Below are 24,957 nucleotides of genomic sequence, written 5' to 3' on the forward strand. Positions count from 1 at the left end.
TAATCTTTTAAAGTGCGTTTAGGCTAAAAAAGTTATTATTTAAAAAAATACAAAAATATAATTAAAAAATATAATATAATTTGATTACTAATTAACTTTTATATAATCTTATTATATATTATATTAAAGCTTTATTTCAAATATAATAAATTTTATAAATTCGAAGTTATTATATAAATATAGTCTTGTAAACATGTAATTTATTAAATTTCAAGAATTTCAATTATATATATTAATTCCTGAAATAATAGTATAAATCGAATTTCAGAGGTTCGAAATTAGTATTAAATAAAATACGATTTTTTTTACTTTTTTATTAATATTATAAAATTTATTATATTATTATTATATTAGAGTTTTTATATTATTATTATTTTATATAATTCATTTAATATTAATTTTAATATAATTAATATAATTTGATTAAAAGCTTTTTTTTTTTAAATCCCTAATTGAGTATGGTACTAATACTGTATAGGATTTAGGTATAGTATTAGCACCGTTCGAGTACTGTACAGAGGTTTAAGTACTGTTCAGGGTTTAGATACAGTACTAGCACCATTCGAATACTATTCAGAGGTTCGAGTACCACTCTATTAGTACTAGCACCACTGGAACCATAGAAGTACTACTAGAACCGTACTAGTACCGTACTTCCACCGTATTATCTCCTGGCTTGTTCTATTAAGGTATGGATTTTCGATATTAAAATTCATTAATCCTTTAAATATATAAATATTAAAAAAAACAAGATCATTAATAAACTTATTAATTTTAAAGCTTATAAATCTATTTGAAATCTAGAATTTGCTTTAATATTTATTATTAATAAAATAAAAAGTATTATTAAAAAGCTTTATACTTAAATAAAATATTTTTTTTAAAAAAAATCTACTTTTTTCAATATATATAATAAATAAAACCTTATTTATATAATAAAACTTATTGAAAATCAAATTTATTAAAAAAATTAATATTATATTCTAATTACATATACAGGATATAAAGATTTCATATAATATTATAGGAAATTTTAATATTAAAGTACAAATTTAAAATATTTTTATAATTATTAAAAAATTTATAAATATTTGATATTATATTGATAATTGTTAATTCAATTTGAGAAATAATCTAAATAATCATTTTTATTTTTATTTTTATTAATAATAAAAGATTTCAATTTTTTTTGTTCTTAATATTACAATTATCAATATCAACTAAATTCTTTAGAATTATTTGATTTTATATTAATATTTGTTTTTGTTAAGAATATTTGCTTTCCTTTTTTTTTTTAAATAAAATCCATTCTATCCTCATTTAATTTAAACAATAATTAAAAATATAATAAAAACCCCTTTTAATATTAACATATTTTATATAAACATTATTCTTATAATATTATATTCATTTATTCCTAAAAATTACATTTAGCTCTTTCAAATTTTGAAAATATTATTAATCCTATTTCGATTAATAATAAAAAAATCATTCAAATAAACTTTCATTTTTATATATATAAATTGCTTTTTAAAGCATTAAATAAATCTATAACTTAATACATCCCTATACTCCTTAAAAGGTTCCCAGGGTTAGCTTTAAGCCAGCTCGATGGATATCAATAAATACTATCACTACTACTTCTAACCTACAGCAATCCTAATATAACAAAATTATTTTATAAATCAATAATAAATTAATTATACATTCAATTGAAAAAATAAAAAGATAAAAATATTTATTAAAATGGTTTAATATAATTACAAAAATAATTATTTTAATAATAATAATAATAAAAAAAAAGTAAATATAAAGTTAGATTTTATTCAAATATATTCTATACTTCGAGATTGAAGAAATAATACTTTTGTAATTTAATCAAATATAATAGAAAAATATTACATTTTATAATATTATAAATCACTAAGAATTAGAATAATAATTTTTGATAAATTATATATTATTAAAAATTGAATATTAAATTAAAAGGCTAATCAAAGTTATAATTTATATTAAAATTTAATATCATATATTATATAATTGATTTAATATTGATTTATGAAATATTTTTCATTATATTAAGATCGCTATAGGTCAAGATTGATACTACTAACCACCTTAGAATAATCAACAGAATTTTTCTAATAGCCGGCAAGTAGTCAGATTTATTAGATTCCTAATCATCTTTCTAATAAGCTTTAAATATAAATATCAATTCGGATTATAATTCCTAGGCATAGATTCTTAAAGTTTTTAATTATTTTAATCTACTTCTTTCTTTTCTAATTGTTTTTTATATTGATTTAATTATTATATTTCAAATTGAAATAATATTATAAGTATTCAATTCTCCTATTAATTGAAATAACTCTATTCTAGTATTAATGGCATTTATAATAAACTTGAAGGGATTGTATAAATCTATATCTAAATATAAAAGCAATCTACTATATAGCTATATAATTATATACTCAATATAGAGTGTATATTTATCTTGCTTGAATTCCACGAATTTATCAAGTTTTTAATATAGTTCTAATAAAAAATAGCTTTCTATATTATTAATTTCTTAATATATCAAAAAAGAGATTGTAATTACAAAATCTCAAAGTATTAGTATAACTTTATTTCGAAAATAGTTCGCTAATAATCCTTATAGGATAATTGAGATTCGAAAAAAAGAAAATGAGAGAAAGGAAAAGAAAGCTAAATTACAAGACTCATTTTTTTCTAATATTAAAGAAATATTGAAAATTATGGATAAAAAAAAGAATCTAGAGAAAAAAAAAGCTATACGTATAATCGTATTAATATTGAATTGAAACATTACAAAAAGAAAGATCACAAAAAGAAAGAGCTGAAGAATAGTTTAAATAATTTAGAATGAGAATCAGAGAGTATGTATTATATAAAACAATTAAAAAAGGGCCTGAGTTTTTTATACATTCGAGTTCTTTATAAGTTTTATGATATTAATATAATACCTATCTATAGCATATTCATTGATTTTCTACTATTACGATTGTCTGTAATTTCTAGGTTGCTTACAAACTATTTACAAGTCTTGAGTTGACCTCCCAGGGATAGAATGAATAGAGAGGAATGACAAGGATCAAAAGAGAGGGGAAATCTAGACAAGGGAAGGAGGGGGAACACTAGATCTCAGGGGAACCGCCTTTTGAAAGGTTTTAATTGGAGTGAAAAAGCTTAATGGGTCTGTTTCTATCCTGGATGACCTTTAAAGGGTTGAAAGTAGCAACAAAGATATTTGGATGGGTGACTGGTACATATAGAACGAATATGGTGATACACATTATAGCCATACGTCGCCATGGGGAGATTATCTCTATAGGCTCGTGTAGATGAGGAATTTGACACAAAGTAACAAATCTGCAGGAAAACGGCGGGGCTAGAAGTAATTCCAACAATAATAATACATCTCGTGCCGATATGCCCAAAACCATATTCCACAGACCAACATTTAACTACATACCAACCGTTGTTACTCGAATCATGAAGTGAGAATTTAGTGTTCAACTGATATCTATTAGAACCCCCTATACCCTCTATGCCCACCTAATTCATTTTTTCTTCCTCTCCCAGCTTTGTAACACACTGATTCATCTCTTGCCTTCACAAACTCCATCATCAACGATGCCTACACTCAAATATTTCAAAGAATGTCCGGAGTTCCCAACTGATGTACCCATCGCCGATATACCCACGATCTCGTACCTTAAACTTCAGAGTGACTTCACAGAGGAGTCAGAAAATCTTTACGAGGCATGTAGGGAATATGGATTTTCCTTGCTCGACTTAAACAAGTCTGAGGAGGGAAAGCAACTGTTGGAAGATGCAGAGATTATGTACGATGTTAGTGTTGATATATTTAACCTTGGACCCGAAACTTTAATGGAATATTAGTTTAATATGCAAAAAGATCTGAACGGATGAGTTCGAACTCATAATCATCCTTAGATCCACTGACACTGACACGAATTCGTTACTACCAATAAAGTTGCAAGCCAGCTGGAGTGCTCAAGACAGACGACGGCAAGATGGATGCTATGGAACTGTATACACTCAGTCGAGACGAGTTACTTGGTACACGGTCTACACGTCGAGATCCAGAGGAATTTCAAAGACATCGCGAGGTCTGCAAGCGATCTTTTCTTCGTTCACATGAAGTTCTATCACGGGTTATGAATCACCTGGACAAACATCTAGGTTTAGCCCCTGGTACACTGTCTGCGCTTTCACCTCTAGAGAAGCCCTCCGCTACATCTCTTCGTCTCCTCATGGCACGCTTACAGCCTCTTAATGATAAAATTATCAGTCTAGGTGGCCACACTGACATCGGGACAATCGCTATGCTATTTCACGTAGTTGGAGGCTTCCAGGTATTACCCGCAGGAAGCAAGAACATCAGCTCCAATTGGCGTTATGTGCGTGCAGTACCTGGGTGTGCCTGATCAATATTGGAGACTCGCTTGTGGAATAGACAGGAGGGCTGCTACATAGCATGGGCAATGTTATGAGTGCACACTAAGCTTGATGCTTAGCAAATTCATAAGCTATGGCTGTCATTGGGGATGTTTGTAGCAAAAATAGATCTACCATTAATGAGTTTGACAAGAAATGTGAACACAAGATGGCCAATATCATACGCATTTTAATTGCTTAGAGAATTGCCATGGAGTGTTTTAGGACATCAGCATCGTGCAACCATTGCTCATAATCTTAACATCAAATCATGAAATGCCGTGCAACAAATCACGTTGCAAGGTGAAAGACACGCAGTAGTAGTAGTTCCTAAAACCCGCGACAGACGATTTACCAAATTGCCTTTCAGACCACTTTTGGATTCCGTCTTCATGGATCATCAATGTCTGGGAACTCATATATTCTGAGCCGGATTTTCAACTAACGCAAAATAGTAGCGCACAGAACATGAAGATGATAACCTTGGTTTGAATGACATCGACTGTCATATGCCGTTGGTATTTAAGTTCAACTGGTCCCGATCTCAACAACACACGAAACACTGCAGGAAAGCAGTGAAGTTATATTACAACTAGCATTTTCTGACTCTTGGGTAATTGACTAAAACTGGCTGCCTCAGTTCCCCCGTCTAGCTACCCATTCACCTATCCATAGAGCACATACACTAATCTCTGAATAGGGCTCACATTTGCAGTCGTAAGCATCAGACTTCGAAGTCGATAAGTATCATTTGCTACATGCATATGACATGTCGCAAGTTTTCCGTCTCCTCTTCGTATCCGCCTGATGTGTGCTTCGGAAATTCACTGTAGATTGAAAGTTGCCCTGTAAAATAGAAACAAGATATAAACACCGGCGAGCCGCTGTTGTCGGCCACTTTACTGGGATCATATCTTTACCAAAGCGAGATAGTAATACAGCCGAACTACTGGAAGGTCAAATCCGAAACGAGCCATAGAAGCTACCGCCGCAGTTTCCCACCTACCACTCGTAGATGTGAATACCTTCGTCACGATTTACTTTTGCTGCTACCATGCCTACAAAAATCTAGATCCTAGATATACCAAAAGGCGCAAGGGGAGAAATAAATGCGCAGGGTGACGTAAAGTCATGTCTTTGGGGAACAAGGGCTAATTCCGAGAATGAATAGTGACACTCATGCATGCACCAACCATTAAAGATTGTATGAATTGGTCACAGTTTGCTAAACCTTTTGTAAACGCTCTGTCTTGGATTTTCGGTGCAGCAGAAAACATGAGCAAAAAGCCACCTGCCAGAATTAACAGGAACGTGGAAGTTTGATTGAATGACGATCAAGTAATTGAAGGCAGTATGTTGGTTCCGCCTACTCCATAATTGAGTACATATAGATTATACGGCATTGCGAGAGGGGCCATAAATCAAATAATTCAGATGAGAACAAACAGAGTAGTACTTCTGGGAGCCTCAATTGTGAAATGTTCTTCGATATGTGCTGACAGCATTTTTGTATCTGTCTGTGGATACCTGCAACGTGGTAGGATTTATCAAAATTGCTAAAAACTTACATGTTGCATCAAAATTGGAAAAGCTCACAACTTAAACACAGTGGTTGATCGTCATATTGAGCTCAAAAAGTTCTGGGAAGCATTTAGCTTCGAATATGCTTTCGATCCGAGTATATGAACTCGAAAGAAAGAAGATATGATACCATGGACGATGACCACAGGAGCGTGCACTTAGAAAACATTGGTGGAATATAGACATTTATCAGAGAAGTTTATATAGTTGACCTTTCACCATGAGTTCTGAGATCAGGAACATATAATGCCAGCATGGTTTGGCTACTCCAAAAGTCATCAAATGCGAAAACAAGAGAGCAGCTCGGCTGATTGAGGGGTACTCGTGGGTAGATTTATTGATATCAGCATTGAAGTGGTATGGATTGCATCCGGTTTTCTTTCAATATTCCATGAAACACAAAACCAACCATATAGAATTAGCCATTTCTCTAACCCCCTACAGGGTGGCCAATGGTCTGGAATAATTGCATTGGAGCTATGATTTCAATATATCAAGTAAATCGAATGAGTTGTATCTAAAGACTGGAAGCTTCTGGCTGCCGGACTGCGATCTGGAATATTCATAATCCTGAACTTTCTTGGCGAAGTTTTCTTTCTGAACATAAGTGATAATTCTAAAAAAGACTCGAGGCAGCGGAACTGAAAATTCACAGAATCTCAAGCGCGGTATCTCGTCAACCAGAAAGAGTAGGCATTATAGAATGGAAGAACCTGGTCAGTGTAATTGTAGTAATATCGCATGTCATAATGTGTAATGCTGACTGGGACAAACATATTAGGATGGAGAAACGCAGATTTATACTCAGCTAAATGGCGAAAAAGTAGAAGGTTATAGAGTGCCTTGCTTGAAGTCTATCGAAGAGCACGGAAATAACCATGAAGTACATTGCTGTTTCATCCGCCAGTGACAATAAGCTGATCTGTTGACATGGACTGAAGTTTCTTTCTTGTCTTCATGCGGAGAGTATAATCAGATGATACTGTGATGCCAGACTTCGAAATGATATGTTAATACTTGATAAAATGACACAGCTAGTACAAGTACAAATGATCAACGGTATAATGATTTGCCTTAAGTCAATTCAAGGTGCAGGGCTCATTCACCCAACGACCATCGCGTGACTTAAATATCATGACCACTCTCAAGTAGTATTTGGCGACGCTGGCCTAGAGGGAAGGACTTTGATCCAAAACATCATCGATGCTCACTGCTGAGGATTTTGGGAACGAAGAAACGTTTAGAAACGTATTGGTTTACATACAGTACTGAGGTCTTCCCAACAGGCCAGTCAGGGTATAAAATCCAGGATTGAATCGCACCACTCCATCAGTGTTGACTGCCGTATTTCCTCAGCATGAGGACCATAGCAAGAGAGCCCGATATCATTTAGTACGGCAGGTGAATAATTGTAAAAGAACTCCTTTCGGTACATCACGAAAGATATTCATCCATCTACACAAAATGCCACAATAGATCGAACAGAACACAACGTCAACCAAGATACCGTAAACTTTAAGACTACCATTCCTGAAATTCTTGAAGATGTTACTCGGAAACCTCGAAGAGACAACGAAAATGGAAGAAAAATCGGTTGAATCAAAATTCGACGAGTCCCAACTGGCAGCTCTGAAAATTCTATACAAACGATGGGATGAAATCAAAGCCCGAGATGGTATACCTCCTATTGCCGTTGACAGAACCAACTCATACCACGGTCAATATATCAGGACGTTAACAGATCTCGACATGGTCTGGAAGGAAATAGTTGCACTAAGAAAAACTATGGGATTGGAGTCAGATAATGGCAAAGGAAGGGAGAGAACATGCAGATGGTGTGCTGAGCGTGAAGGGAAGGAATTCGACCACTGGTGTTGAGCAAGAATTGGGTAGATGGGAGTTCTACCGAATTGCTGTGGGTAGCTTTACAATGATTTTGGGAATCAGGCTGGTAGGATGGCATTCAGATTATCGATCTGGGATAATTGTGAATACTAGAATGATTGACAAAGGCTCTCATGACCTGGGATCCCGGAACGATCATAAATACCATTGATTATTAAATCTGCAAAAACATGTGATTGCAATGTGGAAGTACAGGTAAAGTGATTTGAATCTTCTCAATCATAGAGTGTAATTTTTTTCCTCATGGTTCTATAGAAGGTTCGAGTTCAGCCTGTTTCTTATTTTTCATACAGAGATCTGAACAATAAAGCTATCTAGTGCCCCCAATACCGCATCGAAGAAGACTAAAAACTGAACCGAATATCGAACACAGCTTATAAACAACCAGCACAAACCAGGCACAGACAAAAGAAGCGATGAACAATCTAAAGAAGCTACAACTTACTGAGTTGGAGAACTTGGTGGAAGAGGCAGCAAGAATATTTGCTAGGGACGGAAACTGCGCACAGTAGAGATATTTGATGAAGGAAGTAGAGAAGATGAAAGATGCCATGGGCTGGAACAGATAGAGTAGTACTGCGTTGTCAATACGCATGGGAATTTTGGACAGAGGGTCACCAGGTTTTGTTTGGAGGAAGATCAAGCTTCATCATTTGAAGTTGCATGGAAATGACACTCGATCGTGCATAAACGATCAATTGTAGGATGGGAGGAAAGGAGAGCCTAGTGATGTGAACCAAGGTTAGGTCACATGAGGTTCAATCAAATGAATCACAACAAATTACTCATCTTCTGAACACAATTTGATGTTACATTACTTTCATTTATGTCTTATACCTGGCTTGCTCTCAAGTATAACCGTTATTGTAGGACGAAGACTTCAAAGATAGCATCGATAGTCTAAATCGCGACGCTGTGAATGGTCACTCGACCTCGTACGAACGAAGAAAACGATAAGAGTCGTGACCTGCAGTATAGTGACAGGATACTATTTCAATATAACCACCCACAGAGTAAAGTCTAAGCTTCTGCTTTGACCCAATTCTTGGTTAACAGTGTTGTTTTTAGAACAATATGATGCACCCACCCCATCTGCATGCAGGAACCAAATCCGGATATGTATTTTTTCCAATTTCAGCTATGACGATCTCCCGCATTAATTGACATGGAACTTGGAAGTAATGTGCATCCCCCAAGATTCTTTTTAGTAGTACAGTTGTAGATTTTTCTATTTGATAATCGGATGGTCGCGTGACGTGTAGCTTGTCGCCAACTCACCGTTCATCCTACATGAAGACGAGTTTAGCCAAATCTAAGTACGATTGTTGCACCAGGTACGTAGGTCAGAATTATAATGTTAGTGGGTTGTGGGGGAGAGGAGGAGGGCTGTCTCGAACGACATGAATGTAAACAGCCAACGTTTGAAGCGTGGGGAGTGGTTTGGAGTCATGATAGCTCGTGCTTGAACACCTCTGTATTTAGAATAGAGGCCTCTCCTTCTGATTGCGCTCTTGGCCTTGGACCGATCTTTGGTTAATGTCCTGAGAATTGTAGACATCGTCGATAGACGTCTCGTAAATTTATACGTCGCACTTGCAAGATTTTGTGGAATCGGGGGCCAAGTAACTTAGGTAAATAACATGTTATGTGGATCGCGATCTCCATACTGTATTGAGCGAAGATCAAGATGTCGAAAGGAATCGTGTCTCGTAGCGCGCGGGCCATGTCGTGACCTTTCTCTGAAGGTCCGAAGGAGACGTGTAATGGTTCGTCATTGTGGCTTTATGTTTGACAATCGAGAAGATGGTACTGTGATGCATGAATTGCCGGTTTGGCTATTGATCGCGAGCTGGAATGATACGTCGTGTGGTGTTGTGTGGTGTTGTGTGGCGTTGTGTTGTGGCTGGTATTAGGATCGTTGTGGTTTGTGGTACTTTCAGGCCAAGAAGAAAAGGCTGGAAACATTCGATCACTGGGGATGGCTGTGCAAACACTACCTAGACTTGCATATGCCAGTACCGTGAAGGGCAAGGGACACTAAATCCTTCCCCAGGTTATTGCAAAGACTAAATTAAATTATAACTTCCTTCAACGCAGCCCCGTTGAATAACGACACGACTGAGGTTACATCTCTATCGAGTCGTCGTAATCAATGTTCTTGAATTTCTTCAGCCAAGTTATCGGTCACACCAGAAAATGGATTCTCAGAACCATCATGGATTATGGTACACGATTCACGAACTCAGTGCTCGGACGTGCATGCCGAGGAAAGAGGAGTAGCTCTACTTCGTACAGTATTCCAGTATTCGTATACTTCGTACAGAATCATTTGCGCTTGAGATGCAGATGTAAGATTACTCGTACAAGAAGTCAAGATCCAAATTCCAGATGCAGGAACACATGTAGAATTTTGCAAAGGCCAGGCAGGAATGGACCAAGTTACCAAGGGATGATAAATAATGCAAATCAGTCAGATTGACACATTCTTACCGACGCATCTTATTGGATGTACTGAGATTCGACGTCGTATTGTGTTTCCCGAAGAAGCCGGATTTCCATGGCATCACACCACCAAGAATGAAGATAATTTAATTGCCGCTGCGGATGGCAGATGGCGAAATTGTCCGAAAGGATGTGTGTTATGAACGGAATTCCTGTGTGATATTATGTTTTGATCGAGGGACTACCTAGTACATACTACTGAAGATTTGAGGATGGAATCTTTCGGGAAGAATTCAATTGCTACGGTGAATATCTCCTGGCTCCAATATATTTCGTTCCATCACATAGAAAGGAAAGAAGAAGGCGACTTCTCCAAAGATTGAAATGGTTGGTTCGCACCTCGTCCATGGAAGACGCTGCCCAGGCGAGCCAGGTTCATATCATCCATGTCCAGCGCAAGCATTATCAAATCGTTGGATAAGATGGGCCAGTGAGAGCACCACCACACCCAAGAAATCTCTCAACTCCTAACCTCCCGAATGTGCTAGCTTCATTTGTATCCAGAAGCATCAGATTCCCATGCACATCAGGAAATCGTATCGTTGACACTGCAGCTCTATTTTCCTAAGCTCGAAATTTGACGCTGGAGAGTCTCAGAGCACCGCTTGTGGAAATTCCTTGGTAAAATGAACACAGACAGGATGATGTAAATAATAATAAATATATCAACATCAATTGTTCTTCCATTGCTCGCGACTAGCAATTCCCTAAAGTTAAAGATACGAGCTCACTGTCTTACCCCTGGCTTTGCTTCCTGATATTGCTATTATTATTATTATTATTATTATTATTACCCTTGCCATTCTCCCATTCCAAACACAGACAAATGCAAGTTTGAACCCAAAGAGTGCTCCTTATCACCCGGATAATCTCTCAGCACTTGCGTTGCGTGCTCTGCCACTTATATTAGTTTGCTGCTCCGTATACAGAGTACTACCTCCAATATCTACCTACTACCTACTACCTACTACCTACCTACCTAGTACTACCCACGATCTACTCCCTCCTACATCGTACCTATTTCAACCTCAACATCTCGGGGCAATTGATTGGCGGGAGACATATTTAACATTCTGAGGTGTTAAAATCAACAGATCAAGGAACAAGATACTAATCAACTGCTTCCGACTTTCCGATACGAGACTATCGAAAAAAAAAAAGACCAATACCTACGAGTAGAACCACCCAAAAGCCAAGGATTCTCCATTATTCCAGTTATACCCACTTTGTTACAGTTTCTGAGCTTGTCTCCACCAAGTTTATCTTCCTTTCTCTTTCTACCCACCTAAATTCTAACACCCTTTGACACCGCCGTATCTCTACGAGTACCTCTTTAGAGCTATACCACCCCTCTGTCGTTCTCATACACGGATAGAAGTTGCGCGTGTATCCTAACAGACCTTCCATTGTCGCTCGCTGCTTAACGATAAGATGAACAACTATTAGGGAATCATTGAACATGATACCTGATCATCTCAACTACAATCCTCTGAGTTGTGGTTGATTTATAAATTGACATTGCTGGCAAAACCGGACGGATTCATATCTTTGGACGAAATCCCTCTCACCACAGATTCACAATCTTTTCGCAACGCCTTTACGATATCCTTTACTGTTACGAGTTCAACCATTGATCTACGTCATAAAGGGCACATTCGAGAACGTTGATCTCTTGATCCATTGGGCTGGAAGCTAGGTGAGCTACGACTTTACATTGAGGGGTCCCTAGAGACAGTCGATCACAGTACCTCCCTCAACCACAAATACCAAACCTACTCGTTCTCGACCAACATTCAAAAACATCCTTTGGCGCGGCGTTTCCTATACGCCTGCTCCCTCCCGAAAGCTTCCATATATTAATCAGTTCAACCGTCTTGACGATGGCACGAAACCCTTCCCTCATGGCCTCATGGTCCACCGCGCTACTATCTTCCCTCGCCATTTTTAATATCATTTCTCCAGTCTCTGCCGGTGCCCCATATGTTACAGGGACAAACTCTGCAGGAGAGACAGTTGAATTACTTGACAGTCGAACACCGGCGTTGTTCACAGGGAATTTTGGAGATTGCATGGGTGGACAGAGTTTAATTAATGTTACGACATTCGACGCGGCTTACTACGCCGATAATATGACCGTTTTATTTCATCTCGCTGGTAACACGAATTTACAAAATGAGTCGGTAATGAGTAGGTTGCCCGTGATGGACAAATGATTCGAACCTTGCTAATCAAGAATATAGTACATATTGGTGTGCAAGCTTGTAGGTAGAATGACCTGTCATGAAGATGTGATACTAACGTTTGACTCAGATGGAGAGGATAGGTTCGATTTGACCTTCAATCCATGTAACGCAAATTTCGCCAGGTGAGTGCGATTTTCCTGTATCCTAACTTGACTAACCGGTACAGTCTATGTCCCATGAATAGCAGCAAGCCGATCAGTGGCGAAGCCATTATTCCAGTATCTGCATCTGATGTATCCGGAATTCCTGCTATTGCATTGGTGATTCCAGATTTTGAGGGATCTGCTACTTTGCGGGTATTTTCGAATAGTACACAAACTGAGATCGCTTGTTTCCAAGCTGTCATGAGGAATGGGGCATCTTTTTCCCATCCAGCTGCTGTCAGCTCAGTCTTGGGAATATTCACGGCAATCGCCGTGTTTTCCTCGTTTGCTACCGCCATATATGGAGTCAGCGTACCGCATATTCGAACTCACTATGCCCACTCCCTTTCAGTACTGGTGGTGTTTGAAGTTTTTCAATCGATCTTTCTTTCGGGGGCTTTGTCAGTTGCTTGGCCAAGTGTTTTACCGGCATTTTGGAGTAATTTTGCTTGGTCGGCAGGTTTGATCTACACCCCATCCATGATTAAGTCAGTCAATAGCTTCACTGGAATATCCGGAAATTCAAGTCAGGTCGGTGGTGCAGGATCTTCTACTATCAACAACAACGGCGGACTGCAACAGCAAATCTATGGGCGTTCCCTAAAGAAGCTGCAAGAGTATAGTCATTGGTCCAAAATGGCCAGGGGTAATGAGATGGTGAAGAGAATAGGATCATTGACCAAACGTGCCACTAGCGACAATGCTACTAAAGGGTACAGTTGGAACGGAAGTCCTATTGGAGCTGGGCTGCCATTGCCTGGAAGTTGGTCCAATTTCACAGGAACTCTCGCCAACATTGATGTTCCAGCACAGGATGCTTTCTTGGTCAGTTTTCTATGGTACCTAATCTTGGTTGTTATTCTTGTTGCCTCTGCGATTGCCTTCAAGTTTATCTTGGAAGCATTTAGCAAAATGAAATGGATGAATGAAGATCGGCTTGCATTGTTCAGGAACAACTGGCTCAAAATCAGTGGACTAATCGTTCTACGATCAATGCTCATTGCATTCTTCATGATAATGACTTTGTCGCTCTACCAATTTTCTTATGGGGGCACAACAGGCATAATCGCAATTGCAGCCATCATCTTCATAATATTCTTCTTCGGAATTCTGGCACTTGCCTTTTACGCTTGCTACTTCAGGCTTAGATTTGGCAATTATGCCTCGGCTCCTGATCGAATACATTTTCAACGAAAGAAAGTGATGAAGTTTCTCCCATGGTATGGGGCTGTCAGAGAAAGTAGCATGGAAGAGAGCGAGAAAGCAAAAACCTCTGGCTCTATATCTTTCTTCCGCTTGCACTACGTTGACTTAGACAAGGAGAGACAGAGTGTACACCAGGATGAGGAATACACTAAGCGATTTGGTTGGCTCTCGGCTCGATATAGAAGAACCCGTTGGTGGTTCTTCGCATTCTGGGTTGTATATCAATTCGTCAGAGCTTGTTTCGTTGGAGGTGCTCGTTCTAATCCCGATGCCCAAGTTTTTGGTAATCTCGTCGTCGAGATCATTGCCTTCATTGCTATCATATGCCTCAACCCCTTCGAGGGTGCCCGCAATACAGCCTTGGCGGTCTACATGCTGGGCATCAGTAAGGTTGCTACTGCAGGCCTATCGGTCGCATTCCTCCCACGGTACAATGTTGCACGCATTCCAACCACAGTCATTGGAGTCATTATAATTGTTATTCAAGGTTTCTTAACCATCGGCTTGCTAATACTCATCGTTCTTGGAGCCATCTCAAGCTACATGTCGATCATGCGTAATCGTGAGGAGTTCAGGCCACGCAATCTACAAAACATCCGCACAAAATACTTCGATCATCTGGAACTGAAAGCTGTCGATCTTCCACCCCCACCCCCACCGGTCCCCGAGGAGCCAAAGGAACCCTACTTCAGCGTTACCCAAGTTCGCCGAGCCCCTAAGATCGAAGATGAGGACACTGTGCCAGAGATGCCAGAGATGAGAGGAAATAGGGATCCAAATACATCACAGCCCTCATTACCTACGGCTGCTCGAAGCAGAGCCGCTAGTATGCGCAGTCAGCATTCAGGATACGGCAGTGTTCCATATGGAGCACGTGTCCATAGAGCAAGCTGGAGTTCCAGAGAATTTCAAAACTGGCAGCAGGATGAGATTGCCAGAGGCGACTCTCCCTTCAATGCGCCATCGAGACAACCGAGTATGAATCACACTGCCAACAACTCAACTTCTACTGCTCCACTTGTACATCCTAAGATGTCGCAAACGAGCTTAAGGTCAAACACACCGAAAAAGGAAAAAACAGCTCAATATGCCGATCAGAGAGTGGGTAATGCCAGTTAGACACAGAGTTGATCTGCAACGAATTTATGACAGGTGGATAGGGAAAATAAACAACTACACCGGGTGTAGTTTAGGCGTTAGGCGTGTAGCCTTCATCGAAATATGCAAAGATGAAGGCATGCTATTGAAATTAATGGGTTTTGCATTCTAGCTAGCATCACCGAAGGATTATAGACCCCATATTTGTTGAAACATAAAGGCATAGTTATAGCATGGTATGAATGGAGTTATAAGGATCATAGCGCATACATACCAATCCTTGTGAGTTACTGCTCCGAGCGAGTCAATTCATTAACAAAAATAACAAGTAACTTTCTATAAGTCGTGATTACTTGTGTTGATGCGTGTGTTTCTCTGATGAATGATGTACTGGTGTATATGCATACTTATGTTACCACGCCTTGCTACAACCGTCTTATTTTTATGAAGATTTCAATATTTTCACCTTTCGAGAAGGTGTTGTATCTTCACTTTTCAGGTGGGCGATCTAGCCGCACACGAGCACACCTTCCTTTGCTGGAAAATTACCTCAAGTTCTGAAGTTCTGAAAGACTTGAAGTTCTGTTATCACAAAATTGGTTTCTCCTCTCCATTACTTTACCCACGACAAGTTCGATTACTTTCTCTTCTATATTTTTCAGCCCATCTTGTAGTTGTACTTTCTTCATACTCCTCCATACAACTTCAGACGAGTCCTCAATTTGACCGAAAAACAATCGACGTATTGAAGGCCCCTGAAGTTCTTGGTGCGCGTACGCATTCACAATCAGTGGTAAATTTACTCATTGGAGGTGATTCAAATTGAATTGAATCAGGAAAAATGTTCTACAGCCATGAAAGTATGTCTCTTATCTGCGCTCAACTCTTCACTGCATATCTCACCATTCTGCATATTTGCTTCTCTATTATTTCAACAGTCTTTTCATAATCATTTTTCTAATACATTCCACTACTAGTTCTCACCTCTCGAAAACATGGTATCGCAACAGTATGGCTTGTTGCGACCCTAGGTAGTAAATCATCGACTAAGAAAATCACTCGAAAAGCCATCCTCGACGTTGATGTCAAGAAAGCCTGCAATACAATACTCGAACCTGATGCTCCCATGGCATTACGTCTACAGAGCAATCTTTTGTATGGTGTTTCAAGAGTTTATGGTCAACAGGTTGGGTACGTTTTAAGCGATACTATTCATGTTGAGCAGAATTTGAGGGGACTTGGTAAAAAGTTAATCGGAAGCTTGGATTTAGAAATTGTTAAGGTCAAGTAAGTGTAGTGCCTTGTGACCCCGATTTATGATGGGCTTAGCTGACCTTTCATGAAAACAAGACCAGCCCAATTGATGCTCGTGGATGATCCTGCGTTTGATCCAGATCTTCCACTTCCAGAATTATTTCTAGATTATAATTTTGACATTGATGCCCATCAGTCGCAAAATCGAGATTCGCAAATTTCATTATCGATTCAATCACAGCGCGGACGAAGCAGCTCCATCTCCTCTTCCCAAGGTGCTTCTATTATGGGCTTGAATATTTCCTCAAGTCTCAGTGCGGGCAACTACCAGCTTCCTCTCAACGATCCATTTGTAAAGTCTTCCGCGCTGAGATCGGGCACTCTGAGAGATGAATTTGACGACGAAGTTATCTTGTTCGAAGACAATGATCTGTTTGAGATTGATCAGAATGGAGAAATTAGAGACCTAACAGCTCAAGATATTTCCGCTCGACGGGCAGCAAATACAAGTGTGGCTCCGAGGTTTGGTAGTGACTCGGCTGCTAGTGCAAGAGTTCGCAAACAACATGACGATGCTAGGCTACAAGCTGGAGACAACGCTCGTATATACGACGAAGATGGAGATTTGAACATTGTGTTTGGAGACGACGATGGCAGAATTGCGTTACCTGATGCGGAGCCTTTTGAAGTCTTCATGAGTGGTGCTCTACCTGCTCCTTTGCCGGACCGCGAACAGTCGCTCTCACAATCCGAAGATTCCTCATCTGAAAGCGCAGCCGCACCTTCGCGACCAAGAAAACCTAAGACCAAGAAAAAACTTCCGATCGACCAAGCCCAAGAACTCAAGAATTCAGTTCTTTCAATCTGGCAAAGAGAGTACGTCGATACTCAAGACAGTCTCCGAGCAGCAAAGTTGACAGCGAAGGGACACACATTGGCCAAGCAAAATGCTCTCATGTTCGTCATTGGAAATGGTCTTAATGGTGCTGGAATTGGAATTGGTTCAACAAAGCTTCCGGGCCCTTTGAGTATGTTTTCGGGTGATGCGCTTCTTGCAAAGATCACAGGGCGAGTGTTGAGTTCTTCTAAACGTCAAGCGGACTTCGAAGAGGAAGACAATATTCCTAATAAGCGATCTCGCCATTCTTCTGACGAAGAAATTCCTCGTAATTTCAGGGGTGACGACGATTTTGCCATTCAAGTTGACGACGAGCCATTCGGTACTCCGGTTGAGGTGGAGATGGGTAGAGATGCAGCGGAGGGATTAGCCGAATATCCAAGCAGTGCGATGATGCCATGGAACTTGTCTGCCAGTCAGAGAGCTCGCTCTTCAAGTTTACGCCCCGCTTCTTCACTCAGACTCGGTAGCAGAGGAGTCTCTGCCAGTCCCTTGGTGGGAAGAGGTAGCATTTTGCCTGGTGGATGCGAGTTGGAGAAGTTCTCTTCACAGCAGGATGTTATTATGTATGGAAGAAGTGATGATATCAGCACCAATCTGGATGGGGAAAGTGTCGATGGAACGAATTTGGGAGCTTTTGAACGAGCAATCGAGGAGTCGACTAAGGAGTTTGAAATGTTCGGACCCGCTGCCAATGTGGACACACAGACAGCAGGACAAAGCCAGTGGGCTAGAGACGTCATGGATACAGAAAGTGAGAATTTCCTCGAATTTGTCCGACTATCCATTGCGGAAAAATATGACGACGAGGATGAGCTCTTTCAAGAGGACGGAAAGTTGAGAGATAAGAAAGTGGGATTCGAGGATTTGTTCAACCCGGAAACGAATAGTGAGGTTGTAGCAGCTCAGGCATTCTTACACATATTATCTTTGGCTACCAAGGGAAAAATCTGGGTTGATCAAGATGAGGGTGAAGGTATGGATGTGGGAGGAAATGGATTGGGTGGGGAGATTTGGTTGACGTGCTTGTAGTACTTTTTGAAGGGATTCGAGGTCGTAGCATTCACCAACTAGTGACCTGGGTGTACGTCTCTTGATCAGGTGAACGAGAGAGATATCAGTGAACATTTGCTATGTTTCAAAAGGGTTTAATAGAGGATTTGAACGGTTATCAAAGGTATTGATAGGGGATCGGACAAAGATCTATGGTTGCTACAGTTTGCTATATTGATGGATATTTTAAAGGTACTTGCGGTGGATGAGTTTACGATTCCTGAATCATACGAAAATGGAAAGAAAGGATATGTAATGTTAGCTTAGATAATATTTGCTCAAAAAATCTATGAAAAGGTAGACATGAATACATCAATGAAAAATAAAGGTGCTCGCGCTTCAAAGTGACAATCAATGCTGAAGTGTCGTAAGTCATACAACGTAGGAAATATTAATAGTACAAGAGTGAGAAACTGTCATGTACCAGCATCAAGAAATGGGGCTAGCTTCACAATAAAAGTCAGACAACCTCCCACACTGCCCTTCACACTTTCTCAAGGGGAAATTTCGACACCCCTCCAATCCCAACAACGCCCTCTACTCTCAATCCCCTTCGCCATTGCAACATCCCACAACTTCTCAACCGCAAACTCGGGACTAAACAATTTGCCCTCCTTGACACCTCCCCAAAACTCCTTTGACAAGCCCGTCTTCACCGTTCCCGGGTGATACGAAATAGCAAGCGCATTATCCCCATGTCTCGTTTTCAAGAAAAGATCAAAAGTCTTCGTTAGAGAATTCACCGCTGCTTTCGAAGCGCGATAACTATACCATCCCCCGAGTGCATTATCCGAGGTGGAACCTACGCGAGCTGACATGTTGAGCCAGAGGGCGTGGGGCGGAAGATTTTTGGTGTCGGGGGAGGAAGAGAGATCCAGACGTTTTGGGGGAAGGAAGGGGGAAAAGTGTTTGGTGAGGAGGAGGGGGCCGATGGTGTTGACGGCGAAGGTGTGTTGGATTTGGGATTGGTCTAATTGGGCGGGCGACTTCTCAGGGTAGAGAATACCGGGGATGGAAAAGGCGAGACGGAGATGATGGGATGAGGAGGGGAAGAGAGATGAACATTTTTCTGCGGCCGAGGAGATGGTGGATTCATCTGGATTGTGTTAGGATTTTGTGATTTTTTATATTTTGGGGATATTGATATTGGGATTTAAAGATTTCCAATATATGAATTTGTTTTTGAGTGATTTGGTGAGACAAAGAATCACTTACTCGTGACATCGACTTCTAATACCGTCAATCTCTTGGGATCAACATCCAAGTCTGCCAAAATAGATTTCTTCGCTCCTTCAATATCTTTCCTCGACGTTGCCACGACGGGAAGTTGTGTGTTTTGAAGGAGATGTCGAGTTAAATAGAAACCAATTCCTCGGTTTGCGGGACAAACTAGTGACCATGCCATTTCTTCTCCCTTTTGAATTTGTTATTATGTACTGGAGGATTTCGAAGATTGGCGTGAGTACGAAAAAAGATCATGTAGAGGGGAGGAGCATGACGTTTTGTTTGACATCAATGGCAATGACAATGACAGCATCATTGATATATTTTAAAAGAGCCATCCTTACAAGTGGCGGGTGTGGCTGGACGATCCATTGACATCGGGCGGTCGATCTTTCCATGCATCTATGTTGCATTTTAGATCGGGTGTGTGGGGTGTAGCTAGGCTAACTAGAGATTAAACTCTAAGTTTGAACGTTCGAATAGGAATTAGTCATTGGATGAATTCACGATGTCAAAAAGGGGGGTCTTGATGTTCTAGCGAGATCAATTGAAAATTGCGAATCTATAATCACAAGGATGGCGAGAGCTCATTACATATTCATATCTTGAAGCCATTGTAGAAACCATTTTTTAAAAACGCTGAAGAAATGCTATAAATCTCTCTTCCCATCCCAACACCATGCCCGTCAACAATTGTTGTTGCTAGCCATTCCAAAACATTGATTATAGTATAATAGTAACAAAATGAAAGATTCTTCGATCATCTATCACAAAGCGACATCTTGAAAGCTAGCATTTCCTGGTGTCTGATTCCCGGATGTATTTTCCTCGCCCGATTTGGTCAAGTCATCTGCTGATACTCCGAATGGTGCTGCAGGTCGGAGGGCAAGTTTCTGTTGTTCTACATCTGAAGCTCTAGACTTCTGCTCTTCAGGCACTGCTGCCTTCTCTGTCTCTTGCTTTTCTTGTACTTCTCCCGAGTCGCTACTAGAATCATCCTCTTCCTTTTCCTTCTCTCTCTCCTCCTTTTCTGGTTTGGGTGTATCTTTTGCGGGTGGAGTAGGAGGGACAGTTTGACCATTCGTGCCGTTTGTGTTTGTGGGTGGTGGTGAAGTAGTTGGTGTGGTGACTTGTTCTCTGGGTGGTTCAGCTTGTGCTGGTTGAGCTGGAGGTGTGTTCGAAACTATTTGTCTCTGTTTTGGATCTGCATCAAGATAATATTGTCTAACGCCCACGATTCTTCCACCTCTCTCACAGCCCTCAACCCATTCCGGCCTTACAACTGGAATATTCATCTCGACGGCTTTCTCCCAAGCTATACCTCTTCCTTCTGTTGTGACAAAGTGTGTTGTGTCGATTCTCACAGTATCTGCCATCTTCGCCCCAATCCTGTCAACTGCTTTGACAAGACTATCCCTCAATGAAGCGGGCAGAATACCAGGCGTGACAGTAATACCACTTAGATCCGTCATTTTGTGTGTCTTTACAACCACCTTCTCACTACTAAACGTTCCGGCACTTGTTCTTAATACCAGGTGAAACGTGTATTCTGTATCAACAGCCAAACCACTGATCTTTGTGCTCAGCATTTGACTCGGCCTTGGGATGTTTCCAGCCTTTTGTCCATTGCGGAAGAGGGAGAGTGAGATAACATTTGCGGTTGCTAACTCAATATGATCCCATTCTAAAACAACAGAAGTCTGAGTTGCGTTGCGACAGCGAAGGACTGGAGCAGACGGTTCTGATGCACCAAATGAATTGAAGATAGAATCTTGGAGAGCGACAAATGATTTTTGGGATTTTTCTTCCGAGACGAGGTTTCGTGCAACGGTGATATCGACGATGCTACCGGATGTGATGTTGGGTGGAAGGAGAATAGATGGAAATTCAATCTGGGAGGGGTATTGTCAGTTATGGAGGTTGGGGGAAGTAGCCTGTGCAATGACGAAGTTGTGTATATGTAGTCAATGTGCAGTTGATTGAACCATTGTTGAGATGATAACTTACGAGTCGTTTATCTTGAGTTAATAAGACGGCCACTCCGGCATCGACTTTACCCACGGTGAGTGAAATCAACATGGCGGATACTCCTTTTAATGTGTCAAAAGGGAATGGAATTCTTCAAGATACGTTGCGACAGCTTCGCGATTGCGATCGTCCCAGATTAGCTTGAGAGCTCCAGCATGTGTTCAGGCGGCGCTAATTGGTTGGATCTGGCACAGCCGCAAATTGATGAAACAAATTGATGAAACATTTCTGGTGTGAACTTCTTTAAAGATACTATTCGGTCTTGTTTTGAATAAATATCGACCTCAAATTTAGACGAATTCTTTACTCAAATTTGTGATTATTTAGTATTTTCAAAATTCAATATCAAAAGAATTAATATAGATATCTTATTAAATCTTTTTTTAATAAAAATAGAATCTATTAATATATTATATATTAAAATTTTAAATCTTTAAATATAATATTAAAGAAATAATAATGAAAGAAAAATCATTTACAAAAAGTAATATTTTAAATTTTAGTTTTAAAGAGTTGAAGTCTGAAAATTAGCGAGTTCTAATTTTTATACTTCTGCTTTTTTAATTACTTGAATAATTAAAGATTGGATTAAGATTATTCTATTTTTGAAAAAATAAATATAGAATTTGATTAAATATTTAATGATTCCTAAAATCTGATATCTTTAATCTTATTAGTTGAATTGATATAGAATTTTGAAATGGGTGACTTTTAGTGGTTTTTGGTGTGATATACACTAGCTAAATTGAGGTCGGCATTCATTCAAAACGAGACCGAGTATGACTATGGTATGTGTGATAGCAAATACAATATCTATATTTTATAACTTTTGAATAATCTGGAAAGGCTAGATAGTCTGGCTATCAGAACGTGGTAGCTTCTAAGATTTTTTTTCTATTTATTATTTGGCATTATTTTCCATCACTTTTGATAGACTGTTCCACCAAATACCTTATTCTTGGTGTTTTTCTTCTTCTTTGGTAAGTTCACTGTTGTACCACTCTCCTTTTCCTTCGTCCTATTTTTCATCTGGACCCTTTTCACTTCAATGGGCATGCCCTTAGCCTGTCTGCTGGGATTTTGATTTGAACTGTCATGTCGAGCTTCACGCTCCAGCTTGACCTTTCGTATTAATGCGGTCACAGCCATCTCCGCTTGATTTTGTAAAACATCCATCTTTGCGGTCAAGGCCTTGTCTTTGGCAGATATTATCATCGTACCAACTAGGTCCTCGCCCTTGCTACCCCTTTGTATACTGTTGGATATCCTTTTTCCAGACAAGTCATAATCTTGGTTCTTCAAGGCTTCCCTAATTGCAGTTCTGATTCTCCGTACCATATGGGTTCGTATAACTTTCTTGTTTCCTCCATGAACTTTCGCACAAAATACAGAGAGCCATAAAGGCGAGGCCTTGTTGACCAAAAGGTGCTGAATGTTATAGTGGTCTGGGTTGTAGGTTTTTGATACCGCTGGAGCTTGATGAGAGCCATAGGCGTGGTGAGCGGAAATCTTATAAGAAAAACAGTGATCGTCCCCTGTGATACCTTTGAATGATCCATAAGCTAGAGCATCTATTGATTTCAGTTGACCGGAACGTATCAGCTGGGAGAATTTCGATTCCACAGCAAGTGCAGCTGTTCCAGTCGCTCTAGCAGCCATCTCCAGCGGAGGATTGGAATGGTCTTGAGGTGAGGGTAGTGTGCGTCAGAATCATTGGCTACTAGTCCATGCTGTTTGTTGTTTTTGTAACAGTAGACAATAACCTTGTAAACCAATGGATGTGTTGAACATTGTAATTTTTTTTTTGAAAATAAGGGTCTCGATCAATGACAATGGAGCCGTAACAAAGCGAATTCATCAATTTGGTCGGACCGGATCTCTTTAGCGTGCGCCAAGACCCCACCACTAGTGAACCACAATTTATGACACTACTCCAGCCCAGAAATAAATTATTGTTTGCTACTTCATCGCCTTCTTCTTCCTTCTTCATTAATCTTGTTCCAACACCACACCCAAAACAACAATTCCGCAAACCACAAATACTCTTCAACCCGAAATCCAAGAATCAACAGTAAGGTAAAACAACAGCAAATATGCCTAAGAATAAGGGAAAGGTAAGAAGACATTGTCGCATTTTTTATTGGAAATATTCCACCCCACTATCTTGATCTAGGCTGACACAGTTGCGAAAAATAGGGAGGAAAGAACAGGCGTCGTGGAAAGAACGAGAACGATAACGAGAAGCGTGAATTAACCTTCAAGGAAGAAGGTCAAGGTACATATTCCCTACTCCCTAAGGCTACTGTCTGCAACCGCTATCTACCTTTACTTCTCCTTTACCGCTCCTTGTCCTTTGAGTCAATTTACTCTGCAAATGACCAACTAACGGCTTTCTGCAGAATATGCCCAAGTTATTAAGATGCTCGGAAACGGTCGTCTAGAAGCTCTCTGCTTTGACGGCACGAGACGTCTTGCACATATCCGTGGAAAGCTCAGAAAGAAGGTCTGGATCAACCAAGGAGATATCATTCTCCTTTCTCTCCGTGATTACCAAGATGAGAAGGGAGATGTCATTCTCAAGTACAGCGCCGACGAAGCCAGAAGTTTGAAGGCCTACGGAGAATTACCCGAGAGCGCAAAGATCAACGAGACCGATACCTACGGACAAGGCGAAGACGGAGATTGCAACTTCGAGTTCGATGACGACAGAGATAGTGGCAGTGATTCTGATGATGCTGCTGAAGGAGGAAAGGGCAAGGAGATTGATATTGATGATATCTAAAATGTTCTGGGGGTTAGTGGCTCCCCTCCACGATTGATAGTGGTGGTTAGGGGGATGGAAAGAAAGACTGTCTTCTCTCTCAATCTCGTTGGATCTGGTTACTGTTTCACTCGCTGGATCCCGAGAACCTCGACAGGCATTTTTCCTTCTAGTGCTTCATTCGACTGGCGATACTTGTATAGTGGGAGAGACGTTATGCATGTATTGACCAGGACTCTTAATTCCAATCTTCGTAGCATAGACTGAAGGCTATCCGAATAATGATATAGTCTATTTATTTTATCTTGAATGCATCAGCTGTGATTTGCGCCGAATTGAATGCATCACTTCAAGGTTTTACCACGGTGCATACAAAATGTCGACATACACAAACTTTAATTTACAATTTTTAATGTTTTCGATTGATTTAACTACTAAAACTCCTTGTACTCGAGTTACCCGTATCTCTTAAGCCAACCACGTTCCTTTGAAGCAGCCAATTCCGACTAATAGGGCTTTGACTGAACGTCTCTTCTTTACTTGACTTAGTAAACGCTCAATAAACTACAAAGTTCGCCC

The 24,957-nt window shown here is 39.8% G+C and overlaps 9 protein-coding genes across 9 annotated transcripts; 4 read left to right on the forward strand and 5 right to left on the reverse strand.

Annotated features, from left to right (window-relative positions):
- Positions 1-3,654: 3,654 nt before the first annotated feature.
- On the forward strand, positions 3,655-4,472 carry EAE98_008749 (uncharacterized protein; the record flags this gene model as incomplete). Its single annotated transcript, XM_038956372.1, has 2 exons — positions 3,655-3,866; positions 4,019-4,472. The coding sequence occupies 2 exons, from the start codon at positions 3,655-3,657 to the stop codon at positions 4,470-4,472; spliced, it is 666 nt and encodes a 221-aa protein (XP_038807084.1).
- A 3,715-nt stretch (positions 4,473-8,187) lies between these two features.
- EAE98_008750 (uncharacterized protein) lies at positions 8,188-8,563 on the reverse strand (the record flags this gene model as incomplete). Its single annotated transcript, XM_038956373.1, has 2 exons — positions 8,188-8,217; positions 8,414-8,563. The coding sequence occupies 2 exons, from the start codon at positions 8,561-8,563 to the stop codon at positions 8,188-8,190; spliced, it is 180 nt and encodes a 59-aa protein (XP_038807085.1).
- Positions 8,564-9,325: 762 nt separating this feature from the next.
- Positions 9,326-9,526, reverse strand: EAE98_008751 (uncharacterized protein; the record flags this gene model as incomplete). The annotated part of the gene is made up of 1 exon (XM_038956374.1): positions 9,326-9,526. The coding sequence occupies one exon, from the start codon at positions 9,524-9,526 to the stop codon at positions 9,326-9,328; it is 201 nt and encodes a 66-aa protein (XP_038807086.1).
- A 2,824-nt stretch (positions 9,527-12,350) lies between these two features.
- EAE98_008752 (uncharacterized protein) lies at positions 12,351-15,181 on the forward strand (the record flags this gene model as incomplete). Its single annotated transcript, XM_038956375.1, has 4 exons — positions 12,351-12,657; positions 12,711-12,731; positions 12,781-12,835; positions 12,880-15,181. 4 exons carry the CDS (start codon positions 12,351-12,353, stop codon positions 15,179-15,181), a joined length of 2,685 nt encoding a protein of 894 aa, XP_038807087.1.
- Positions 15,182-16,001: 820 nt separating this feature from the next.
- EAE98_008753 (uncharacterized protein) lies at positions 16,002-18,344 on the forward strand (the record flags this gene model as incomplete). The annotated part of the gene is made up of 3 exons (XM_038956376.1): positions 16,002-16,020; positions 16,138-16,447; positions 16,511-18,344. 3 exons carry the CDS (start codon positions 16,002-16,004, stop codon positions 18,342-18,344), a joined length of 2,163 nt encoding a protein of 720 aa, XP_038807088.1.
- A 288-nt stretch (positions 18,345-18,632) lies between these two features.
- Positions 18,633-19,861, reverse strand: EAE98_008754 (uncharacterized protein). The gene is made up of 2 exons (XM_038956377.1): positions 19,581-19,861; positions 18,633-19,461 (listed from the first exon to the last, which is right to left on the reverse strand). Exons 1-2 carry the CDS (start codon positions 19,768-19,770, stop codon positions 18,860-18,862), a joined length of 792 nt encoding a protein of 263 aa, XP_038807089.1. The 5' UTR covers positions 19,771-19,861; the 3' UTR covers positions 18,633-18,859.
- Positions 19,862-20,356: 495 nt separating this feature from the next.
- On the reverse strand, positions 20,357-21,668 carry EAE98_008755 (uncharacterized protein; the record flags this gene model as incomplete). The annotated part of the gene is made up of 2 exons (XM_038956378.1): positions 20,357-21,481; positions 21,597-21,668. 2 exons carry the CDS (start codon positions 21,666-21,668, stop codon positions 20,357-20,359), a joined length of 1,197 nt encoding a protein of 398 aa, XP_038807090.1.
- Positions 21,669-22,538: 870 nt separating this feature from the next.
- EAE98_008756 (uncharacterized protein) lies at positions 22,539-23,276 on the reverse strand (the record flags this gene model as incomplete). The annotated part of the gene is made up of 1 exon (XM_038956379.1): positions 22,539-23,276. The coding sequence occupies one exon, from the start codon at positions 23,274-23,276 to the stop codon at positions 22,539-22,541; it is 738 nt and encodes a 245-aa protein (XP_038807091.1).
- Positions 23,277-23,581: 305 nt separating this feature from the next.
- Positions 23,582-24,737, forward strand: EAE98_008757 (uncharacterized protein). Its single transcript, XM_038956380.1, has 3 exons — positions 23,582-23,731; positions 23,814-23,892; positions 24,017-24,737. Exons 1-3 carry the CDS (start codon positions 23,711-23,713, stop codon positions 24,397-24,399), a joined length of 483 nt encoding a protein of 160 aa, XP_038807092.1. The 5' UTR covers positions 23,582-23,710; the 3' UTR covers positions 24,400-24,737.
- The last annotated feature ends 220 nt before the right edge of the window (positions 24,738-24,957 follow it).

This window comes from Botrytis deweyae (genome assembly GCF_014898535.1).
Source record: "Botrytis deweyae strain B1 chromosome Unknown BDEW_024, whole genome shotgun sequence".
Classification (NCBI taxonomy): Eukaryota; Fungi; Ascomycota; class Leotiomycetes; order Helotiales; family Sclerotiniaceae; genus Botrytis; species Botrytis deweyae.

Excerpts from the sequence above, each read along its gene's own strand:
- EAE98_008757 (XM_038956380.1), top strand. The coding sequence starts at position 23,711 with ATGCCTAAGAATAAGGGAAAG. Across the intron at positions 23,732-23,813 it reads TGCCTAAGAATAAGGGAAAG|GGAGGAAAGAACAGGCGTCG; the intron begins GTAAGAAGACAT and ends TGCGAAAAATAG. Across the intron at positions 23,893-24,016 it reads CTTCAAGGAAGAAGGTCAAG|AATATGCCCAAGTTATTAAG; the intron begins GTACATATTCCC and ends GGCTTTCTGCAG.
- EAE98_008754 (XM_038956377.1), bottom strand. The coding sequence starts at position 19,770 with ATGGCATGGTCACTAGTTTGTCCCGCAAACCGAGGAATTGGTTTCTAT. Across the intron at positions 19,462-19,580 it reads ATTAGAAGTCGATGTCACGA|ATGAATCCACCATCTCCTCG; the intron begins GTAAGTGATTCT and ends AACACAATCCAG.